General features: G+C 40.1%; 1 protein-coding gene and 1 long non-coding RNA gene across 2 annotated transcripts in view; one reads left to right on the top strand and one right to left on the bottom strand.

Annotated features, from left to right (window-relative positions):
* Positions 1-2,538, bottom strand: part of LOC131479883 (uncharacterized) — a 43,715-nt gene extending 41,177 nt beyond the window's left edge. The window contains exon 1 of the long non-coding RNA XR_009245142.1: positions 2,438-2,538. This is a non-coding gene — a long non-coding RNA (uncharacterized LOC131479883). The remainder of the gene's footprint in view (positions 1-2,437) is intronic.
* Positions 1-22,645, top strand: part of VEPH1 (ventricular zone expressed PH domain containing 1) — a 186,772-nt gene that overhangs the window by 162,748 nt on the left and 1,379 nt on the right. Inside the window, exons 12-13 of the mRNA XM_004598571.4 lie at positions 7,565-7,682; positions 20,572-20,708. Coding sequence (XP_004598628.2) covers positions 7,565-7,682; positions 20,572-20,708 — 255 coding nt within the window. The remainder of the gene's footprint in view (positions 1-7,564; positions 7,683-20,571; positions 20,709-22,645) is intronic.

The raw sequence follows: 22,645 nt of genomic DNA, 5'->3' as shown, positions 1-22,645 counted from the left end.
AAGAAAACAAAACCCACTGTATTTTATGTGTGTGTAAAGGATTATCTTATCTTGGTTTATTCAAGTCATCATCATTATCACTACTTTCTCTGCAGTTTACAAAGTGGTGTGATTATCCCTGCAACAACAACTTCCCGCAGCAATCAGCTCAGGGTCAGCACCATTTTTTACTTCTGAGCTTCTTGGAAGCACTGGAAAATTAAGATATGTCTCCAAGAACTGGTAGGGAATGACAGCACAGGATTCAAACTCTGATCTTCTAATCCCAAAACATAGGTTCGTTAGGCCATACCTCTTGCAAACTCGTATGAGTGGGTCATCTCTGTCGCTTAACCCATTCCGTAATTCTTCACTTGAGTTGATTGTGTTTCCTAAACAAAAGGGAACATATTTCAAGCACTTTGCATTTGATGCCTGCACCCCAAGTTCCAAGAGCTAGGTTAAAAAAATGTTTGCACATAGCCTTCTGATGAGAGTGAGTGCAAATACCAGCACAGAGATAGCCCTCGAATGACCCATCTCCAAGGCCAGCTTCATACACAAAGCGCAAGATTAGAATCGGCACCCATATGGGATCCCAGCACTTCAAGGCGAGGACTTTAGCCACTAGGCCACCACGCCAGGCCCTGCTATAAATTTTTTGAAGATCTGGATATGAAAGAGAGCTGCAAGGAATAGCCTGGGAATGAGAACATCGGGGAAAAAAGGGGGAAACAAGAGAACAAGTGAAAGACCTAACCCCAAGCAATATAACCTACGTGAGCATGGGTTGGTTGGTTGGTTGGTTGGTTGGTTTGAGCATGGTTTTCTCTTTCTTTTTTTTTTTAAGAGTTATTTTATTTTTATTGCAAAGTCAGATATACAGAGAGCAGGAAAGACAGAGAGGAAGATCTTCCATCCACTGATTCACTCCCCAAGTAGCTACTAGAGCTGGAGCTGAGCCAATCTGAAGCCAGGAGCTTCTTCCAGGTCTCCCACATGGGTGTAGGGTCCCCAGGCTTTGGGCCATTCTTTATTGCCTGCTTTCCCAGGCCACAAATAGGGAGCTGGATGGGAAGTGGAGCTACCAGGATCAGAACCAGCACCTATATGGGATCCCAGTGCATTCAAGGTGAGGACTTTAGCTGCTAGGCTGCCATTCTGGGCCCGAGCATGGTTTTCTTTCTACCTGTTATTCAAGGAAGCAGAAAGGAAGCACCTTCGAATGAGCCCTTCTTCAGTCCAGCAGCACACAGTAGATTCTCCATACATGCTTGGTGAGTGTAGGTGATGATCATCAGTGAAAAACAACATTGTAATTGTTTGCTTGCTGCTGGAAAAGAACATTTACATGCTGGTTTACTTGCTGAAAATCCTACCAACTATATTTTACTGCTGATGCTACTGTACATGTCCAAGCTTTCTGGACACTTTGAACACTGATAATCTTTTGTCCCTTTTTCCACTTTGACAAAAAAATATTTTTGATGGCTTTAGTAGACTGAATTTTAAAATATTTATAAAGAATTTACTTGTGGGTTTATCAACATTTACAAAGCTTGTGATATAATTCACCCAATTTGCCATCTTTACTTACTACTCAATCCATACTCTTCTATGAGCTTTTCTCCTCCAAAAATGGCCTTGTTTAAAATCTGATAGTCTGAACTGCCAACATCCTGTGGTTAGATCGTTTTTCATTATTCTTAGGTGAACACAAAAGTTTGACTTTCTGAGTCAAATAAAATATGCCATTATATTTATTAGTCCTTAAAGGAAAGTGTTCTTCAGAATTTCTCTTTTAAGTGAATCAAGTTCCAACCACATAGAGCCAAAGTCATAGTCAGAACTGCCATGAAGTCCAAGAAAGAACTCAGTTCTTCCCAATACACGGGCATCAAGGAACAGCAAGGAAGACAGATAGGTCTATTTCACAGTCTTTTGCCATCGTGAGAGGCTTGCCACACCGACCTCATCCATTCAAGAATACCCAGAATTCTCTTATGAATTTGGAATATGAAGATGAAAGCCACAGGGTATATGTGCCATCTACATTAAAGGAAGAAGCACACTACGGGTCCTTCCATGCTGGATGGCTCGCTGCTTCTGCTTAGTGTCTGTCTCTCACTTAGTACTCACCTCCCTTCCTATACACCAGAGCCTTTTGCCAAGTTTCAGATTAGACCTGACCAGTTCAGCACTCACATCTCATCACTTCCTTTCATAATGCACAATTTGGAATAATAACATCTTTGACTTCTAAGAATGGAAATTTTGTTCTTACAACGAAATTGTATTTTGCTAGATGTAACCAACCTATTGTGAAAAAGTATAGACCTGCTCATAGAGATTAACATGCCTCAAATACCAACTAACGGGTACAGATCAGCCATCCCTCAATCGGGTGTGGGCTACTTTTCTAGTTAGTGTACCTTATTTTAAAATGGAAAGGCCTCACCTGACCACAGATGTAGGTTGGGCTTCCAGGGAAACACCTGTATCTTACATTTCAACAAGTCTCCCAGGAATTTGTGATGCCAAGACCTCAGGATCCTGAAAAACAGGCAGCAAGCCATATCAACATGATCAGACAAATGTCTCACCTCAATTAGTAGCATTTTATCTAACAAAATTAAATAAATCCCTGTAATATTCCTAAAAGTGTAGGTATGTTTTTAAGAAGTCTTTTCTGAAGAAGTTTAGTGTCATAGTTGATAAGACATGAAAACTGAAAGTCTAAAGACTGCATTTGTCATAAGTTAAAGATAGGATCTATGTGCTCCAGTGAGTTAAAAATAATTCATTGACCATCTACTATAGGCAAAGTGATATATGCTGTTTTCAAATTTTTAAAGTATTTGTTTGAAAAATAAAGAATGAAAGAGAGGGAGAGGGAGAGGGAGAGAGAGAGAGAGGAAGAGAGGGAGAGGGAGAGAGAGAGAGAGAGAGAGAGAGAGAGAGAGAGAGAGAGAGAGAGAGGGAGAGAAAATCTGATGTTATGGTTCACTCCTGAAATGCATACAAGAGGCAGGAATGGGCCATGTTGAACATAAGGTCCTGGAACTCAGTGTAGGTCTCCCACATGAGTGACAGGCTCTAGTACTTGGATCACCACCTCTTGCCTCCCTGATTTGTAGTACCAGGAAACTGTATATAGAGGTGGACCCAGGGCTGGCACCCAGTCACTCAGATATGGGATGTGAATGCCCAATGCTATGGCTTGATTGCTGAGTCAAATACCTGCCCCAAAGTGCCATACTGTCTATAGAGGATATGAAATAACACAGAAGTCACTCTTTCTACAAGGAGCTTTAGTCTAGTCAGCCCAGAGCCTCATCAGATGAAGCCTAGCAGCAGCCACACCACTTCTGAATAAAGATGTGCTCCAGATTTCCTCCATGAACCCAAGGAATCATCTGCTCACCTCTTTAAGAAGGCCTCTGCCTCTTTCATCTCATTATCTATGACTGACTGCTACAAATTGAACTCAATAGTAGTAGTTTTCAGGATTTAAAAAACAAGAAAAGTAAAATTAAAGCATAAGTATTCTTTAAAGTCTCTTTCGTTAGCTAATTTGTTCAACAAAGCAGCACACACTCTAACTCAATATAGAGACACTCTACCTGAATATAAAAATGAATTGTTAATTGTAATTCATGCACACAATTAAATCATATCCTGGACTCCATATTGAATACAGACACTAGGAATAACTAGAGAATCATGAAGTCCTTATTATTATGCGAAACCATTAGGAAATTTTTAGATGTCCAGTTTACATTTCATAAAATACATTAGAAACGTGTGCCTAGAGTTGAGTCTATCAGCAAAAGACACAGAGCACACAAGTGTATGCTGTGTTTTGCATCTGCACACAAATAGCTTTAGGACAGAAAGTAAACGTGCCAGAACCCAAAGTTCTTCCAGATGTATGCTTTCACTGATTTCTGGAAACTGTTTCACAGAACCCTCCTTACAGCACATGGACTGTAGTATAAGAGACCACCACACACTTTCACAGAATCCATTGTGTTGACTCATGCTGTTGTTTGTCAGCAAATTCATGCTGTAAATATCCTCACGTCTTTCCATGCTCCCTGCTTAATTTTTCCCCTAAGAGGTTTAATAAGAGATATTTTTATATAGTTTCCCAAATTCCTATTGTCATTTTTTTTCTAAAACTGGAATTTAATGACTTTTAAAATTAAATGATGCTTGTCAAAAAAAAACTCCTTCTTGATATTTGCTTACTATGATTTTATATATGTATGTGTGTGTATATATATATATATATATATATATGTTTAAATCAATAGAAATAATTTGAGCTTCAATATTCTTTTAGTATGAGTGAGGCCTGTTTTGGAAGGGACCTGAGAGATTGCATCATGCTCTAAATAGAACCATTATGTTCGTTGAGAATTGGCCAACTGGGGGGGGGAGGGGCGGGTAGGGTGGTGCGTCACTTTCCCTTCCTCTTCCCGGCACAATCTCCTTGTTAGTTTTCAAGCTGCACAAAAACTTTCACAAACCTGGCAACTTAAAACCACATGTGGTTGTCATGGCCCAGTTCCATAGAGTCGGAACTCTGGTTGTGACAAATCTGAGTCCTCTGCTCAAAGTCTCATAAAGCCACATCCAGGTATTGACTAGACGGTGACCACAGCCAGAGGATCTTAGCGGAATCTGGCATCAGAGTCATCAGGTTGTTGGCGGAAATTGTTAGTTAGCGATTTTAAGACTGAAGAGCTTAAAGCAGCCATTAGTCCCCAGAGGCCCCTCATAGCTCCTTGCAACCTACTATGACAATTTGTCTCCTCAAGAGCAGAAGCATAGTCCTCCTGTGAGACTGGCCTTATGCATGTGTGCATTCATGCGAAATAGTGCACATGTGCATAATACGCATAATATGCATGGAGTCGACAGCCCCTCTCCTTTGCCACACTCTTGGTTAGGACCAAGTCATAGGATTCCCTACACTTAAAGGAAAAAGCTTAGACACATATGGATGCCAGGAGGTAGAAATGATGGTGGGAGGGGCAATCCTGGGGTCTGTCTGCCACAGAGTCATGACAACTGAAATACTGAAGTAGTGAAGAGTTGGATATGAATTATTTCCTCACTCTCTGAAATCCCAATTGTCTTAAAAGAAATCTGTGATTATTAAAACAAACCAACTTTCATTTTCTTCCCTTAATCAAAATCGTAGCCAAAAAATAATTTTTAAAGGAGACGTAGGGAAGATAAAAGATCCAGAAGAATAAAGAAGATAAGTAAGAAAGAGAAATAATGAGCCCAAGAACAGTAAAAAGGTCAAAATTTCAAAAATCCAGGCATCATTGGTTGTTCTTGTTTTGTGGTTTATTTTGTTTTGATCTTCCACAAATATCTGAACCTACATGTGCTCATCTGCCTCTACTCAAAGTTGTTGCCAACTTCACTAGTTTGCAGAACTAGCATCTCAGTTCCTTTGCATCGCACCTGAATCCTCTGAAGAGGTAAGCCTGCTTCTGGCTTCAGAACTTGAACACCAGGATGTAGCCTTCCATCTGGCTTAAACCTTTCAAGTAGCTTTCTGCCAAGACAAATGTGGATTATATACATCAACCTGGGACTTTTCTGGTCTCAGAGCAGGAAAACTAAAGGAACCTGTAAGTATTATTTTAAGTACTTTGTTTGCTGGAAGTGTTTGTGGTGAATGAAAAAAAAAATGATCTTTAATTGTGTAGGAAACAGAGAAGTGATCTGCATGCCAACGGCCAAGCACAGACTTCAGAGACCTAATGGTTTTGAAACCGATATTTATGAACATCTGCTTTTTCCCCATAAATTTTAATATGAATTTCATCCTTTGAAACCTACAAAGCTCCCAGGTGCTTCTTCTTTAGCTTGGGGAGCATGTTTCTTTTTGTTTGTTTTGGGTTGTTTTTTTTTTTTTTTGGAAAAGTCTCTTTTTTATGTGAATACATTTGAAGTCACTTTTGTTAAAACAACATTCCATGTGTGTGGTTCCTGTTAGAATGTCTGGAATATGGTATTAAATGTTAGGAACACAAAATTCCGTATTCAGCATTTTGAGCCTCCAGAATGTCCAATTCCAGAGCACAAACCCTAATAGCCTTAGTAGAGGAGACCAGTTTATGCCTTTCCCTGTTCACAACTAGTTAGTAGGTGTTTGTTTAATGTTAGGCACTTAGTGCTACAAGTACAGGAGCCAAAGCAGAACAACATAGAATCCATGCCTTCATTGCGTTTACGCTGCTGTGAATATAAATGTTCTCCAAAATGAATTCCACTTAAATTTTCACTGCTATCTCCCATGTAGAGTCCTTTGAAACTTTTCCTGTGCCTATAAATCAATAATATGAACATGCTGGCAGACATATTTTTGTTCTTAAGGAGCTTGGTGTATAGTACACGTATCACCTCCATCAAGAAAGGTAGAACTGGGAGTCAAGTGCTTTGGGGTAGAAGTTGAGTCACCAGCCATCTACTGTCTATGGAAATCCCTCACAAGCAGTATAACAGTACCTACATCTTTCAATTCTTGGGAATACTGAGAGGCATTGCTATAGGTAGAGAAGGTAAAAGTGTGCGGGCCAGAGGGGAGGAAGTAACATCACAGCTGAGTGCAGGACAAACATGTAAGGCAGCTGGATCCATGCAAGGTTAGCAAGGACACAGAATCTCCTTTATGAAGAGCAACCTTTTAACAAGGCAGTTCGGACCACCCATTACAAAAGATAGGAATTATTTACATAATAGGAGAGCCTCAGGAGGACAGTGGCGCTATTTAATTTGGTTAGGCCAATCATTTTCCATCTATTTACAGTGTAATGGAACCTTTCTCCTCTGCTTCTGAAACAGGAGTACATTGGCAGGAAGCCACAGGTTACATAAAATGTGGGGAGTCTTCTTGATGTGTCAGTCCTATTCAACCATTTGGAGGGGGAAAGTCAATAAATCTATTAATAAACAATTCAAGGCATAATTTTCCATTAAGACCGATACAGGTGTGTTATAGAATAGAAAGCAAAATTTGTACACAATTTTAAGGTAAAGCATAAAGCTAGAACAGTGCTGGAGCCACTGGCTGGGGGATTAAACCTGCCCACTATTTCCTGTCAGCACTGGCAAAGTCAACGTCATGAAACTAGTTCTTAAAATCATATCTATTTAATACAAATATTTGTTTCTCAAATTTATAGAAAATGCAAATAAAATACAGATCCTCCAAGAGTTCCTTCAGCCACACTGAAGCCTTGGATCACTCCTCTGTTTAGATATTTGGAGCTTAGATTAGATTTAGGAGTTGTCTCAATAGGTGAAAAATTCCATGCCACTTTGAGCTGACGCCCTACCTCTGGCCCCTCTGCCTGTGTTCTCTCACTGTGTACTCAAGAGCACTGTCATTGTAGAATTTGAACTGGCAGCTCCTTTCCCAGGTTCACCAGGTGAAGTTTTTCAGGACTCTCTAGAATCTGGGTACTGGCTTCCTAATTTCATGTACTCTGTTCCCAATGTCAGAATGCTGTGTAGCAGGTGGACCAACTTCTGTTCTTTGTGCTATGTCTTCCTGAAACAGGATCTGGACCAGGTACAGCTCCATCTGGAGGAAGTGAGGTTCTTTGATGTGTTTGGCTTCAGTGAAACAGCAGGAGCATGGCAATGCTTCATGTGCAACAATCCTGAAAAAGCAACTGGTGAGAGACCCCCACACCCCACTTGCTGCTAGGAACCATTTATGTCCCTGGGGTTTGCAACCATTCATGAGTCTCCCTGTTCAGGTCAGCATTCCTCTTGCTTAAACATCCTATGTTGCAATAATGAGATTTTCCTCATTTCCTCCACTTCATGCTGAAACAGATGTGTGTCGCTAAGTGACCATGGGAGGAAGCTGTTGGAAGAAACAGGAAACCATAGAACCAGAAGTGAACAAGGAAAACTGTCCCTTTCCTATATGAGGCTATGAATGAAGCGGGATCTGTCCTTTTGCCCTGAAAAGCATTTTTCATTTCATCCAAATGACCCTTGAGGATTGGATAAAAACAAGTATTCTATCAAGGTATTTTCCAGAATATAGAGGAAATGAGACCATACTAAATGAGTAAAAGAGCATACAGACTGTTTTAACTCCCAGTTATCCTTCACACTATCACCTGATGACCGAACTCTGTAAGAAGTGGACCATCTGAAGAGCAGGGAATCATACGAACGATGCTCTCACCAGTGTCTGTTCACCCTTACCCTTATGCCTCCTTATTACATTTAGCTCCATTTTACCAGTGGAAGAAGGTTGAGTTTAAGCCTAACTGGAGAATATTTCCTTACTGATTCACTCCTTGAGAGGAGGGAGTTCTCCATGCTGATGCTGTTCTGGAACTGCTGTTTAGGCCAAGGAAACAGTGTGAAGAACTGTCTAACACAAATCCACTTTGCAGTTGAGCCATGCTCCAGAAAACCATTCATGCAGCATCTCTACATAGTCCATTACTGTCCAGGATTTCATGCCTCTTAAAGATGACCCATTGCAGCAATCTGCCTTTCATGAGCTGCCAAGACGTGGAGGCCGTGTGGAAAAAGTGTGTCGAGTTAGCCATATGGAGATGTGAGGGGCTTGCAGGGAGGCATCAATTAAAATGCATTACCCCATGGAAAAAGTATGGATGGAGGAAGCTGGCAGTTAAAGACACCAGCCTTAGGGATGCACATATTGCTGGCTGTTTATAGATTCTGCATTGAGTCAATGCCAGAGTGAACACCCCAACTTTTGAAAGCTAATTAAGCAAATAAGGAACTGGGGGACTGAATGTCTCTATTATAAAACTTCCTAATTATACCTTATTTCACATTGTAAAAAAAAAGAGCATAAAAGAAACTTTGAGAGCATAGTGTAATAAGGTACTTATCTTGGGTGGTTCTGAGACAACCTCAAGAATTTTCACTCCAAGTAAGCTGAGCCCTTAGTTCAATAAATATTGTAACATATCTGGCTGCGGGAGGCCTCAGAAAAGGGGCTGAAAGTTAACAACACAAAATGTTCCTTTAATATATGTTTTCTCAAATTCACTGCCATGCACTTGAAAAGAACATTCTGCACATTCACTTTTTCTTATTTGTGTTTCTCATCATTAAATATAGACTAAAAACATACAGCTATAAAAATTCAAACAAGGTCAAATATTTTATAGAAGAACATATTGAATCAAAATGTTTGGCCCTGGCAACTTGAGTGTGTTTGGATTTCTTTGCTCATTTCTGTTTGCTACATGAAAAGGGATTTGAGTCTCACAGAAATCCTATTTTAAACTGTTATTTTCACCAAAAATCCTTGACTCTCTGAAAAGTTTATGTATGTTGTTGATTTCATCTTCATATTTTGCATAAGCATGTAAATCATACATTTAATTGAGGTGAAAGGCCTGACATAATACTGCTGCCAAATATGTTACTCATGGGGGTGGTATTTGCATCCACGTTCTGCTTAAATTCTAAGTTTAAAGATGATCAAGACGGAGGAATATGTATTTTATTATTGATCGTGCACTGCTGGCATGGCGCTTGTATCCATTTTTCAGTTATGCAAAGCATGTTTACTGCTTTGCCTGAGAGTCTTTGCACGCTGTCCTTTGTGACAGAAATGTGAACAAGTTCCCATATCTACTCTGATGAAAATGTGTAATCCAGTTAGATGCGGAAGATGTATGTGAAAAAATCTAGTGCATTTGAATGTATTTTTAGTGTGCAATAGACAACTTTAAGGGAGTGAAAGAATAATATTTAGAAGTGAGAAAGTCAAATGTGTCTTGAACACTAAAATGTGATGTTTCAAAGTCTATGTCTTCAAAAATGTATTTATTTATTCATTTGAAAATCAAAGTTGCAGAGCAAGAGGGAAAGATGGAAGAGAGAGATCGTCCATCTGTTGGTTCACTCCATAGATGACCACAACAGCCAGGACTAGGCCAGGCTGAAATCAGGAGCCAGGAGCTCCCTCTAGGTCTCCCATGTGGGTGCTAGGGGCCTGCACTTGGGCCATTCTCCGCTACTTTTCCCAGGTCATTAGCAGGGAGCTGGATCAGAAGTGGACCAGCCATACCACAACCAAGTGTTGGCAGCAAATATCTGAGCAAACTGAGACTATAAGAGGAACTATGTCAATCAATGGATTCTGGAAAGATTTCATCGTGCTTGGACTGGCGAGATCAGCAGTAATTCAGAACTGTGGAACTATCAAAACCTCTTGAGAAGGACCCTTGGAGTTCACCCCACATCGGGGACTCTGGGGTGGCGTCGGGTGGCTGTCCTCCATCCCATGGTAGAGGTATTTGGGAGACTGGATGTGGCTTCCCCCCATCTCTTCCCTTCCCCCAGAGGCAGGAAGGGGAAAAAAGAGAATGTGGAAACAATGGTCTCTTCCACTTTGCTGCAACCCTTGATCCTTTGCACCCTAATCACCTATGTAAAAATCATCAAAAATATTTTTTTTAAAAAAAGTAGAGCAGCTAGAACATAGCCCAGCACCCACATGGGATGCTGGTATCACAAACAGCAGTTTTACTGACTATTCCACAAGGCCAGCCCCACATCAGATGTAGAGCTAACACATCTGCAATACATGTAGATCTGATAAGCACAGGTGGTGTTGTCTGCTCCTTGAGAGAAGTCACTGCACACCAAGTGAAGGAGCTACGTTTCTAATGTGTCTGTTGGGCACTACTGTGGAGTTCATCAGTACCCCATCAGCCTCAGGGAGGAGTGGCCCAAAGGAGCAGCACTGAAGACTTGGAAAAAAGACTAAAGAAAATGAATGTCTTCACAGATTTATTTATTTGAAAGACAGAATTACAGAGAGAAAGAACTTTATCCAATGGTTCGGTCCCCAAATGGCTGCAACAACCACAGCTGGGCTGGTCAAAAACCAGGAGCTAGGATCAAGGAGCTTTATCCAGGTCTCCCATGTGGGTACAGGGACCCAACTACTTGGACTTCACAGCTTTCCCAGGTACATTTACAGGGAACGGGATTGAGAAAGAAGCAGCTGAGATGCAAACCAGCATATCTATGTGTTACCCACTACATCATAGCTCTTTCTGACTCCTATTTCTGGGTCTTTATGTCTCTTGAATAATAAAAAAATAAATTTAGTTATTTATTTATAAGTAAAATTTCATTAGACATCAAGAATAACATCTAAAAAATGTAAGATACTTGGTAATATGCAAAGTAAGCCAAAGACTTCTTCAGAAAGCAAAGCAGATCCATGACCCACAGGGTCACCTGGTACATCTTTCCTGCTTATCTTTCCTGATAAGAGTGTTATCACCATCTTTCCATGGACTTCACCTGTAACACATAAACTCATAGGAATTTTAACTTCTAGTGATCAGTAAATATTGTATCCAAATAAGTACAAGTAAAGTCAAAAGTAACTGAGTACTATGTTTGTTCTCATTTTCTCCCCATTGCTACCTCTGTTTCACAATTCAGAAAAATGAAAGATAGACATACAAAATTCTCCCTACACAGAGATAGCTGCTGGTAGAATCAAGATTTTAACCTAAACTAGATGATTTCAGAACCAGTAATTTTAAGCTCTAAGGCAAAGCTAATCACATTAAATATTGGAAATTCCAAGAATAATTATTCCAAAATGTTGTAACATATTATAAAGGCCAAGAACAAATTTAATATTTGGGAAGTGATCCACATTCTCAAAGACTTACTCTCTTAAAAGAGGAATAGGGACTTTGGTATGATTATGTGTTGGAAATTATTATAGTAGAATTGATTTCCAGTCCCTCCAGTTGCTGACTCAGCTTTTGATAATCATTGGATGAAAGTACAGAGTTAAGATGAAGCAGTGACTGTAGTAATGCAATAATCTAGGGAGACTTGGCTTGTGGTGTTCACTGTAGATCCCATTAGTCCACATGAATGATGGAACAGAGACTGAGTAAAACAGAACTCATTTCTGGAAAACTAAGAAAATCTCACTGATCAGTCTCCCTTGCCTTGGAACTACACAGTATATGCTGTCCGTTGTCAGCTGGGTAGTCCTGGAGCACATCTGGCCTTCTATTTAGTCACATTTTTAGAAAGTAGGAGGAAGACATAGGTCATGACTTTCTCTCTTGTGTTTTGAAACCTCACAATAAATAAATGTGTTCTTGCACTCACGCCCTTCTCTACAGTCTGAGTCATCCCGGGTGCTTACTCTCAGAGTCACTAGACATTTAGAGTTGGAATGTGATGGTCAATAGGAGGCCTCCTGGGTTCTAAAAGAAAATACAAGAATTTTTTCAAGCAATTTTCTATCATGACTACTTTTTAGAATCTGACTTCAAAAATTTGCAAGAGTGTGTTGTCCATTAAACCTGAGCAAATAGAGAAGGTATCAGAATAATATCTGTATAAAAAGTCCTCTCCTGTTAGATGTTCTCCAGAAGGTAGCAATGATGGACAGTCCTCCGACGGGTTGGAGGACTTTCTGCTCCAGATGCCAGTGAAGAAATGGGCTAAATGACTGCAGGAAGACTTAGCCCGTAAGGCCATAAATAGCCTTCTGAATCCTTCAATATAAAAAATTGCTATTTGATTTCAATATCAAATTTCATAGGAACAAGGCTTAATTTGGATTTACACAGTGTTTGAGTTTGTCCTACTATGTCTCCTCTTCTATCATATGTGTTCAAGCACTTTCATGCTTTGAATCTTGTTAGACTACCAAAAACAGTGTAATATTTTGTAGGACAACTTTACATTTTCAAATTTATGTAGATGACAACCACTGACTATATGTTAACCACATAAAATTGAGCCCCAGATTATTTGTTTAGAGATATTTTGAATTACTTAATGACAAAACAAACACACACCTATCTACTCGGGTAATTTATTGCTCTGAAATCTGCTCTAATCTTTGTGATATCGGCATTCCTCTCCCTGCTAAACCTCCCCATATGCCTGCACAAGTTCTCGCTCTTTCTTCCTCTCTCTTTTCAAACACAAAGAGAAAGAGAGAGACCACCCCCAGGAGAGAGATCACTCCCAGACAGAATGAATTCCTTTCCCCTCTGCATTTTCTTTCACCTGCTCACATGCACAGGGTGTGTTGCTCTCAATCTCCCATTCTGGACAATTAATTACTGGAAGAAGAACCACAGATTATTCATCTTCGTAGGTACTACTCAGGGCGTAACTCTGCATTTATATATCCTATACCTACATCACTGCTTCTAAGGCACCTCCAACTAAGTTGATTTACGTTAAAACTCATGACTGTCCCTCCTGTGGAACCAAAATGCCTGATCTTCCAGCATTCCCTACATCAGTAAACACGGCTTTTGCACAATCTGTTGCATCAATCAGAGATCTACTGTTTTCTCCATTGCCCTCATCCAATAAATCATCCCAGTATTGAGGGTTTGACTTTGTCAGCTGCTCTCAGAGCTATCTGCCTGTCTCTGTAGCCTTAGTGTAATCTACACCACCTGTTACCTAAACTAATGGCAGTAGTTCCTGCATTCAACTACATCCTGGACCCTTCACTCAGACTCTCACATTACAGCCAGAATGATCTCTTCGAAATAATGATTGGGTGGTGCCATCCTTCTCATGAAATCTTGCATAGCCTCAGTATATCTTAGCTTAAAGGCAACACCACACATGTTCTGCATAGCATGACGCTGAAGGGGTCTCCAGCTTCATCTTGTCCCCCATTTCCTCCACAGTCTCTCGTCTGCCCAGAAAAACCTTCTTCCTGTTCCCAACACACGCCAACCTCCTTTCTGCCACCAGTCTCTAGCATACACTTATCCTGCTGCCAGCAAGCCTCTTTACTCTTTTCTTCCTCTAGCTCATGTAGCTCTTAACCTTCTGATTCAAACTCAAATCCACTGCTTCATGGACGCCTTCTGCAGCTCCTGGATCAGAGTTAGGGCCCTCAAAGCACCTCAGAACTTTGCCCCATAACACTGACTACAGCTGTCAGTCACCCTGACTTGCTATGTGTGATTGGTTAATGTCTGTTTTCTCCAGCAAACAGTAAATTTTATGCAGCAGGCTTCTTTCATTTATCCATCTTCATTCCTGACATAAAGAGTATTTACTAAGTAAATGAATAACTAAATTTTCTTCTCAGAAAATCTTTACCAGTAAATTTTTTTCAATCAAGTGATGACAAAAAACATATTAACAAATCCATTTTGGGATAAAAAGTTACATATTTATATCTTGACATTTGCAGCATATCTTTTGTGCCAAATATATGCTCTTTGTATAATCTCTTCTCCAGTAAGTTATTTTCAAAAGCAGTTAAATAATTTTAACAGAATATGTGAGATATTTATATATATGTATGTATGTGCATATGTGTGTATATACATTCACATATGTGCATATAAATTTGAGTATGGGTGTATATATATGTCAGACAGCATGTGAGGGTGTATATGTTATAGTTAAAGCTTTTAATGCAGACATTGTAAACTTCCCATTCATTGCCAAAAGGTAGGAGGCCAAGTGCTGAACTACTATGGATAAAGCACAGTTTGAAAATTCCCTTAAAATCTTAAAATGTTTCAGAATATTAAGAATGTCCAGCCAGGTAGGATCTGACACAAATAAATCAGATTTTTTTCCCATCGCTAATCAAGTTCTACAACGTTCGGATAGTATGGGAAAAAGCTCAACATTTAAAACTATTTAAAGTTCTACAGCCATGGCTGTTGCCAGTAACATCTACCCATGAGATCTTACTAGTGGGACTAAGTGGGAACAATACAAGATATCTCCTATTAACAATTTAATCTTAAGATTGAGTACTTATTTTCCTTGATTTCCACCTTCCTGATTATAGCCCATTGATCCCATTAATTAGTCATTATTTAACAAGTCCGGGCCAATTTTTTTCTTATCAACTTCTCAGAATGACAACAAAGTAACCCCTGAACTGCTCAAATCTACTGAACAGGTTATCTTCTTGGAATTTTGCTTTATTTTTTGCTTAAGGCAACTCAGAAGTCAAATTCCAAAAATAAATATGGATTCTGAGCATTTCTTTTGAAACCCTATTGACAGAAATCAAAGACATGAATGTGGGCTTACAAAAGCATCCTATTTTTTACTTTGTTTTTCATCTATTTATTTTTATTAAAAAGACAGATATACAAGAGGAGAAGAGACAGAGAGAAAGTTCTTCCATCCGATGGTTCACTCCCTAAGTGACCTCAACGGCCAGAGCTGAGCCAATCCCAAGGCAGAAGCCAGGAGCTTCTTCCAGGTCTCCCACGTAGGTGCAGGGTCCCAAGGCTTTGGGCCGTCCTCAACTGCTTTCCCAGGCCACAAGCAGGGAGCTGGATGGGAAGCGGGACTTCTGGAATTAGAACAGGGGCCTGTATGGGATCCTGGCGTGTGCAAGCAGAGGACTTTACCCGCTAGGCTACCGTGCTGGGTCCTATTCTTTACTTTCAAGGAAAGGTGCTAACATCCTTTTCCCATTCTTGGTATTGTGATTTTACTGCTTGATATGTTACATGACCTACTTCTCTAATGGAAACAATAATCATTTTAAAATATCACAAGAAACTGCAGGTACCTTATTCACATCTTATCAATTCCATTACCAAAGGATAAAAGATTTTTCTCTTCTGAACCCATGGTCTTCCCTCTCATCTCCCTTCCACCTTTCCCCCATAATGCAATCACCTCCAGGCTGCAGTGCACAAGATGCTGTGGAATTAGAACAAAAAACTCAGGTACAAACTGCCCTCAATAGGCAAATTGCAGGCCCAGAGTCTGTTACACCTTGCCCAATTTAATACATAATCTGTGCTCCATCATTTTGTTTCTCTGCACACCATTTCTCCACTTCTCCTTGTCCACCAGGCTGCCATGCAGCAACTACATCAGCAGCCCCTTTGCTTCCAGCTTCCAGTTATATGGGGTCCCTAATGGGAAGTCATGGGGACGGAGCAAAGTCATCTGTTCACGGTCACCCTTCCCAATTAGTCACTGAGTGTGTCCTCTGAACTCCCAACACAGTCTCCCCACAAGTCCTAACTCTTCCCTCCTCCATTCCACTTTGGGCAGAAGGTGTTATGCCCAGCTGGATGCCAGCCCCGGGGGACTGCACCTTACCCACACCTGTGTAACTAGTCCCTTCATCAGCTGCTTCCATTACCAAGCTCAAGCTGTCCTTTGCTTCCATCCAGAAGTCTGTCTGGTACATAGCTAACCCTTCAGATTGTGCAAGGCTTCCTGAGCCTAGCAGGACTCTCACAGACTCTGGGCCCTCTCTACTGGGACTTTAGAAAAACTTCCTAATAGTGTCCTGTGAGATCTATGCATGACTGATCTTTCATGATTTTCCTGGGTCTTACACCTAGAAGAATCTTGCCTGCAGCCCTCAGCTCGCAGTCCGACTTTGCCACAAAGCTACCACTGCACAAATTTGCCTCTCAACTCATTCAGCTTCCTGGGCTCTGACATCTGTCCTCCCTCTTGTTTCTTCCTCCATGGATCCTTCTCTGTGTTCTTCCTGGAAAATCCTTGACCTTTCTTCATCAGAGCCCAGGTCTCATGTAACCAGTTCCCAGCAAGGCATAGGATTTCCTGAGGAGCTTTTAAGTTGACAAACATGGCAGTTTGGGTTCCATTTGCAATTCAGAAAATTCAGTTTCATAATCCATAAATTTTTCAGCCAGTCGATAGTTAAAGAGAGGAATTCATACACAGTAATAGACTTTCTTGGCCAAATTATGGTGTTTTGAACAAAGTAATGCACTAATTATAAAGTTCTGAAAATGTATGACTATCCCATATGTTAAATGAAAGCCAGATTATTTTAGATGCATGACCACAGAATCATGCTACATGTTATTTATCAATTGAAATATAAAAAATCTCCAGACTCAATATACTTTCCTGTTTCAACCATGAAAGAGGCATGATATGTAAGAATTCCTTGCTTATGGGCCTGGTGGTGTGGCCTAGTGGCTAAGGTCCTCACCTTGAACGCACCGGGATCCCATATGGTCCCCGGTTCTAATCCCGGCAGCTCCACTTCCCATCCAGCTCCCTGCTTGTGACCTGGGAAAGCAGTCGAGGACAGCCCAAGGCTTTGAGACACTGCACCTACGTGGGAGACCTGGAAGAGGTTCCTGGTTCCCGGCTTTGGATCGGCGCAGAACCAGCCATTGCGGCTCACTTGGGGAGTGAATCATCGGACGCAAGATCTTCCTCTTTGTCTCTCCTCCTCTCTGTATATCTGACTTTGTAATAAAAAATAAATAAATCTTTAAAAAAAAAAAAAGAATTACTTGCTTACAAAAGTATGCTATGGGGCCCAACGCAGTAGCCTGGTGGCTAAAGTCCTCTCCTGTACATGCCGGGATCCCATATGGGCGCCGGTTCTAATCCCAGCTGCTCCACTTCCCATCCAGCTCCCTGCCTGTGCCCTGGGAAAGCAGTTGAGGACGGCCCTAAGCCATGGAACCCTGTACCCCATGGCAGACCCAGAGGAAGCTCAGCACCGGCCACTGCAGTCACTTGGGGAGTACACCAGTGGACAGAAGATCATTCTTTCTGTAAATTTGATTTTCCAAAGCAGATTAAATAAATCTGTTTTTAAAAAATTTTAAAGAGTATGCTAAGAGTGGTAGACCTGTAAAAATGACAAGTGAGATGCAATTATTAAAAAAACAAAACAAAACAAAAAAACAGGATAAGAGCTGAAAAAAGGAAGTGAAGATTTTGCCCCCTTTTTCCTGCTTTTTGAAGTTGTTTTTAAATTAATCTAATATTCACAAATAGCCGGGCTTCTACTGAATTCTCCAAAGCTAACTCTATATCCAAACTAGGATCCTAATGTTCAGCCATTTTAAAATTCTGCTAAAATTTCCTTCCAAAACCCATTTCATGAACATTTTCCATGTGATTTTCACTGACTACAATGCCAAGTCTTTGTTTAGCAGCTGTTTCTGAAGCTCTTCATGTTTGTTCTCAAGTAGGCCTATTGTTTCGTTTTCAGTCTCTCATCACAGCAATTCCACGCCTGATATTTTGTCCATCCCTTGCTTGTAGTGACCCATTCAACAATTTTTCCAACTGTTCCTTGCTAGCTTTGGTTACACAGGTGAGGATACTTCGAAAATTTTGTGCTTGGGCCTGCTGTTGTGATCTAGTGGGTAAAGTTACTACCTGCTAGAGTCCCATGTGCGAGCTGCTTCTAGTCCCAGCTGCTCCACTCCCTATCCAGCTCCCTGCTAACGTTCATGCGAAAGCAGAAGATGGCCCAAGCTCCTGGGTCCCTATACCTACATGGGAGACCCAGATCTTGAAGCTCCTAGCTCCTGGCTGCAGCTCGGACAAGCCCCATCCATTGAGGCTATATGAGGAGTGAATAAACAGATGAAAGATTCTCTCTCTAACTTTGAAATAGAAAAAGTAAGTCTTCAAAAAACGTGGATGTAGTTAGCATTGTGATGCAGCCTAAGACGCTAGCATCCTGTATTGGAGGACTATTTTTGATTACCTGCTATTCTGCTTCCTATCTAGCTCTTTGTTCATGTGCCTGGAAAGCAATGAAGGAAACCCCAAATACTTAGACCCCGTTTATAGTCACAGGGGACCTGGATGGAGCTCCAGGCTCCTGGCTTCAGCTTTTGTGGCCATTTGGGGAGTCAAGATGCAAGCAGATGAAGCAGTCTCTCTCTCTCTCTCTCTCTCTCTCTCTCTCTCTTACTTTGCTTTTCAAATAATAAATATTTTCTCTTAAAAAGTTTGCAGACAAATTAATTATAATATAAGCTTATTTGGTGCCAAAAAATGTTTAAATTCGTGTGTAGTTGTTTTAGACTTCATATTTTTCCTGAACTTTTTAAAGTATCCCCTTTGTCTTCCAGAAAGCATTTCAGTATGCCTTTATAAGAAATACAGTAGCTAATTCCCTTTGTTGGATCTAGAAATATCCTTGTATGCAAATAAATTCTGACTTTGAACCATCTCAGAGAACATAACTATTTCCAGTGCTCCTCTGAGTAAATAAGAAAGGCTGACACAGCACCGTTATGCGTACGATATGAAATGACCTTAGCTCAAACCCTGTTACTAATACAACCATGACCAAAACAGCAATGTGACTGCACACTGTGAAGTGGATTCTTTAATGCAAGTAGGGTTAGGCAGCACATAGGTGCTTTGTGCATTACATTTTACCTTTTAGCCTCTCCAAAGTGTCTTCATAGTGGCTGTCGATGCCTCAGTATGTCTGTAAACCAGGGCATGAAAACTGTACAGTTCATCGTCCCTGTATTCAAAGGACTTTATCAAGATGAGCAATCCTCTCACATGAGCTGGTTATTTGCTCAATCTTTGAAGAAATGACTGCATAGGAAGGGCAAACGTTTTGATACAGACAAAGAGTACTGTCTGGATGTTTTCAAAGTGAAAGGTGCTTTGAAATAGAGCATAAATACATCTAAGTAAATATTGTCCCACACTAAATCAAGTTGTTTGTTGATCCTCACACAGAAATCAGACTTTCCTAGAAATTTGAAAAGTGGATCTGATATGGCTGGTAAAAGGAATAAAACTCTTCAGTTCAACAGCTAAACTTCCGATGTCGTAATGGATCTTCTAATTCTACGATCACATGTAATCACACATTCTTTGCTTCAGTGGAAGGTTAAGGTAGTCATTCAGTAAACACAGACTCCCTCATTATTTTTCCAGGCACTGTATTAAATGCCTGGTACTTCAGCAGTGAACAAAGCAAAATCATGAACTTCCAGCTAAGTGGGAAACACTCCAATCAGATCCACAAAAGTTGATCTCTGATATGAAAGAAACCTACTATGTGCCATGAGAACATACATATGCAGAGAGAACTGCTCTGGCCTAGGGTGACAAACATTTCTCTGAGGAATTCACATTTAAGCTGAAACGTGAAATGGGCGGTTGCTTGCCAGCTGACAGTAGAAGCATGGAGAGATTATGGATGATTCAGAGAGTGGGAATGTGTACAACAGTTGGGTACGCTTGCCTTGCTGTTCAGTGTCATGGCTTTAGGGAAGCATGTCTTTTGGGGCACTGCATTGACTTTTGCTGCCTAACAGCTAAACAGACTTGGTTTATGATAATGTACAGAGCTGTGTTCCTCCAGCACTTCATGTGTCATAAACAAATAGAAATAATAGAAATTTGGGGTTTTTTTATTACCTAGTTCCTGGCATAATGAATAGCAGCAAATGAGTTTTCAGCATCATAATCCATTTGGTTATTCCAAATGAAGCAGCAAAATCCTATTTAAGGAAGGCAAACAGTGCAAAAACTTGTGTATTTGGATGAACCTTAAATACTATTAACCAAATGCTCTTTTTGTGAATTAATTCCTTTTGAAAACCTCTGGGAAAGCTTTCAACACTCCCATCATCATACCTACATTGTGCATTCTCTTAGGGACAAAAGAGGCCAGGTAAGCTAAATTCATACTTTATTAGCCCTAATTCATTTGTATTATTCTGACTTTTGGTGACTTGCCAAATAAATAATGGAAACCAAATGGTTTGATCATTCTATTACCTTCAACAGTTATAAATCAAGATGGCCAGCCTCTCATAGAAGGAAAACTTAAGGAGAAGCAAGTCAGATGGAAGTTCATCAAACGATGGAAAACTCGCTATTTCACACTAGCTGGAAATCAACTCCTGTTTCAAAAAGGAAAGTCTGTGAGTTCCTCTGTAATTTTGCACCTGAATTTTTAAGATCTTGACATGTCAGCCACTAAGTTGTTTCCTTCTGAGTTAAAACTCATTTAGCAATCAGTCTCACAGTGCTATTTTGTTATGTCATGTTCCATTTTGTGCCAGTTGGTTCCTTGTGCCTCTTCAGTTTATTATGGAAGATATCTTTCCTTTTTAGAAGAGGAACTACATGTTAGTAAGTAATCTTTACTCAAAAACCAATACATAACACTGACCACCAGCTATGTATTAATATTGACTCTGATTCTTTAAAATAACTATAGGTTATTTTTGGAAGTATAAAGCTTAGAAAAAGGGAAAGTAGACAAGAAAAGAGAAATGAGGATTAGCATAATAAAATATCTTTCATAGTCAACTCTGATTAGGGAAAAATACTCATATCTCTCATCTAGCTAATAAGTGGAGTAAATTTATAATAGAATTAATAAATATTCACCTAATGCAACTTCACCTAATGTAATTTACTATCTCAACTAGTATACTCAGTAAATATCTGTCACCTGAAATTTCAGTGGGAAAATACTGAAATATCATTCTTTTCCAATCAACAATGTAAACTCATGTCCTTTTCATTTAGTGTTAAGTTCTATTCATTCAAGATCAGAAGTAATTAAATCTGTACCTACTTCTTGGTTTTTTTGAAATACAATCAAAGTAACTCATGTATGGTATTACAACCTAGCGCAGCCAGGCATACCCCCAACCCCAGCTTTTGCATATTCCAGCAGGTGGCAGAAAATGTTATTTAGCCCAGCACAGGGCTCCCACTTGAGCAGGTGCCTTGGACTGATCCTGACATGCCCTCCAGTTCCCCCTTCTAAACCACACCATCTCAGCTTCCCCACCTACCTGCGATTTCAGTGGTCTGGTCTATGGAAGTCTCCAGAAATCATTCCTCCCCTACAAACATCCCTGAGCCACTCTTACTCCAATATGTCCTCAGATCCCCCTCACCAGGGCAATCTGCAGCCGCTAGGTCTCGGGGCCAGAGTGGTGTGTCCAGACCCAGCATTCCCTGCCTTCCCCACATAGCATTAAAAAGAGAAAAACAGAATGGGAAACTATGCTAGCACACTGGTTTGATTAACACAAATTTGGCATTAACCAGGCCCGAATGCCCACCAGCCTTGGCTGCTTTTCTCCCAACAATATAGCACGTGACTAGGTACAAGGCAACCAAGGCAGTTGTCAACAGCTGGGACAATACATCACTAGATGAAAACTGACTAATATTTGTTAATTCTCTGTAGCAACAGTTCATTTTCAAATCAGATAAAATTCGGTCTTTAGTTGTGAATGTATGAATGACAGTCTTTTTTAAAAATTTATTAGTCATTTGGGTTATTTTTAGAGGAAAGACATGTATTTTAGAATGAAGACTGAGTCTGGAAGACATTCTACTTTTGTATTATACTAAATCTCCACCAACTTACCAGGCTCCAACTTTCCCTCCACTCCCACATTAGTTGATGACTGTAGAAATGTTGTATTCTCCACCAATTTGTCCACAGATCAATTTTTGCACTGTAGATGAATTCAAAGAAATACAAAGTTATTACTATGAAATGCTTAGTATGAAACAAATTAGGACAATACAATGGTATCTAAAGTAGCCTGTAAGCTTCAACCTGAAAGTATTTAGAAAACCCTATACAATACCTTACAATATTGTTGCATCAATAATTTCATCCTAAATTTAGTAAGTCTTTAATAAAATCAATAAGTAGTTACCCAGATGATGGTTTTCACTGAATTACAGTGGTGACATTTGAAAAACAAAAGATCACCTTTCTCCTGTAAATGTAACCACTGGAATAAAATACCATTTTACTTTGACACTGAACACTATTTTTTTAATTACACAAATTGACATTTCTTTAAAATATTTCTTATTTCTTTGA

Source organism: Ochotona princeps, chromosome 3 (genome assembly GCF_030435755.1).
Source record: "Ochotona princeps isolate mOchPri1 chromosome 3, mOchPri1.hap1, whole genome shotgun sequence".
NCBI classification, from domain to species: Eukaryota; Metazoa; Chordata; class Mammalia; order Lagomorpha; family Ochotonidae; genus Ochotona; species Ochotona princeps.
The sequence above is the reverse complement of the archived record's forward strand: the minus strand, read 5'-3'. Positions and strand labels throughout refer to the sequence as shown.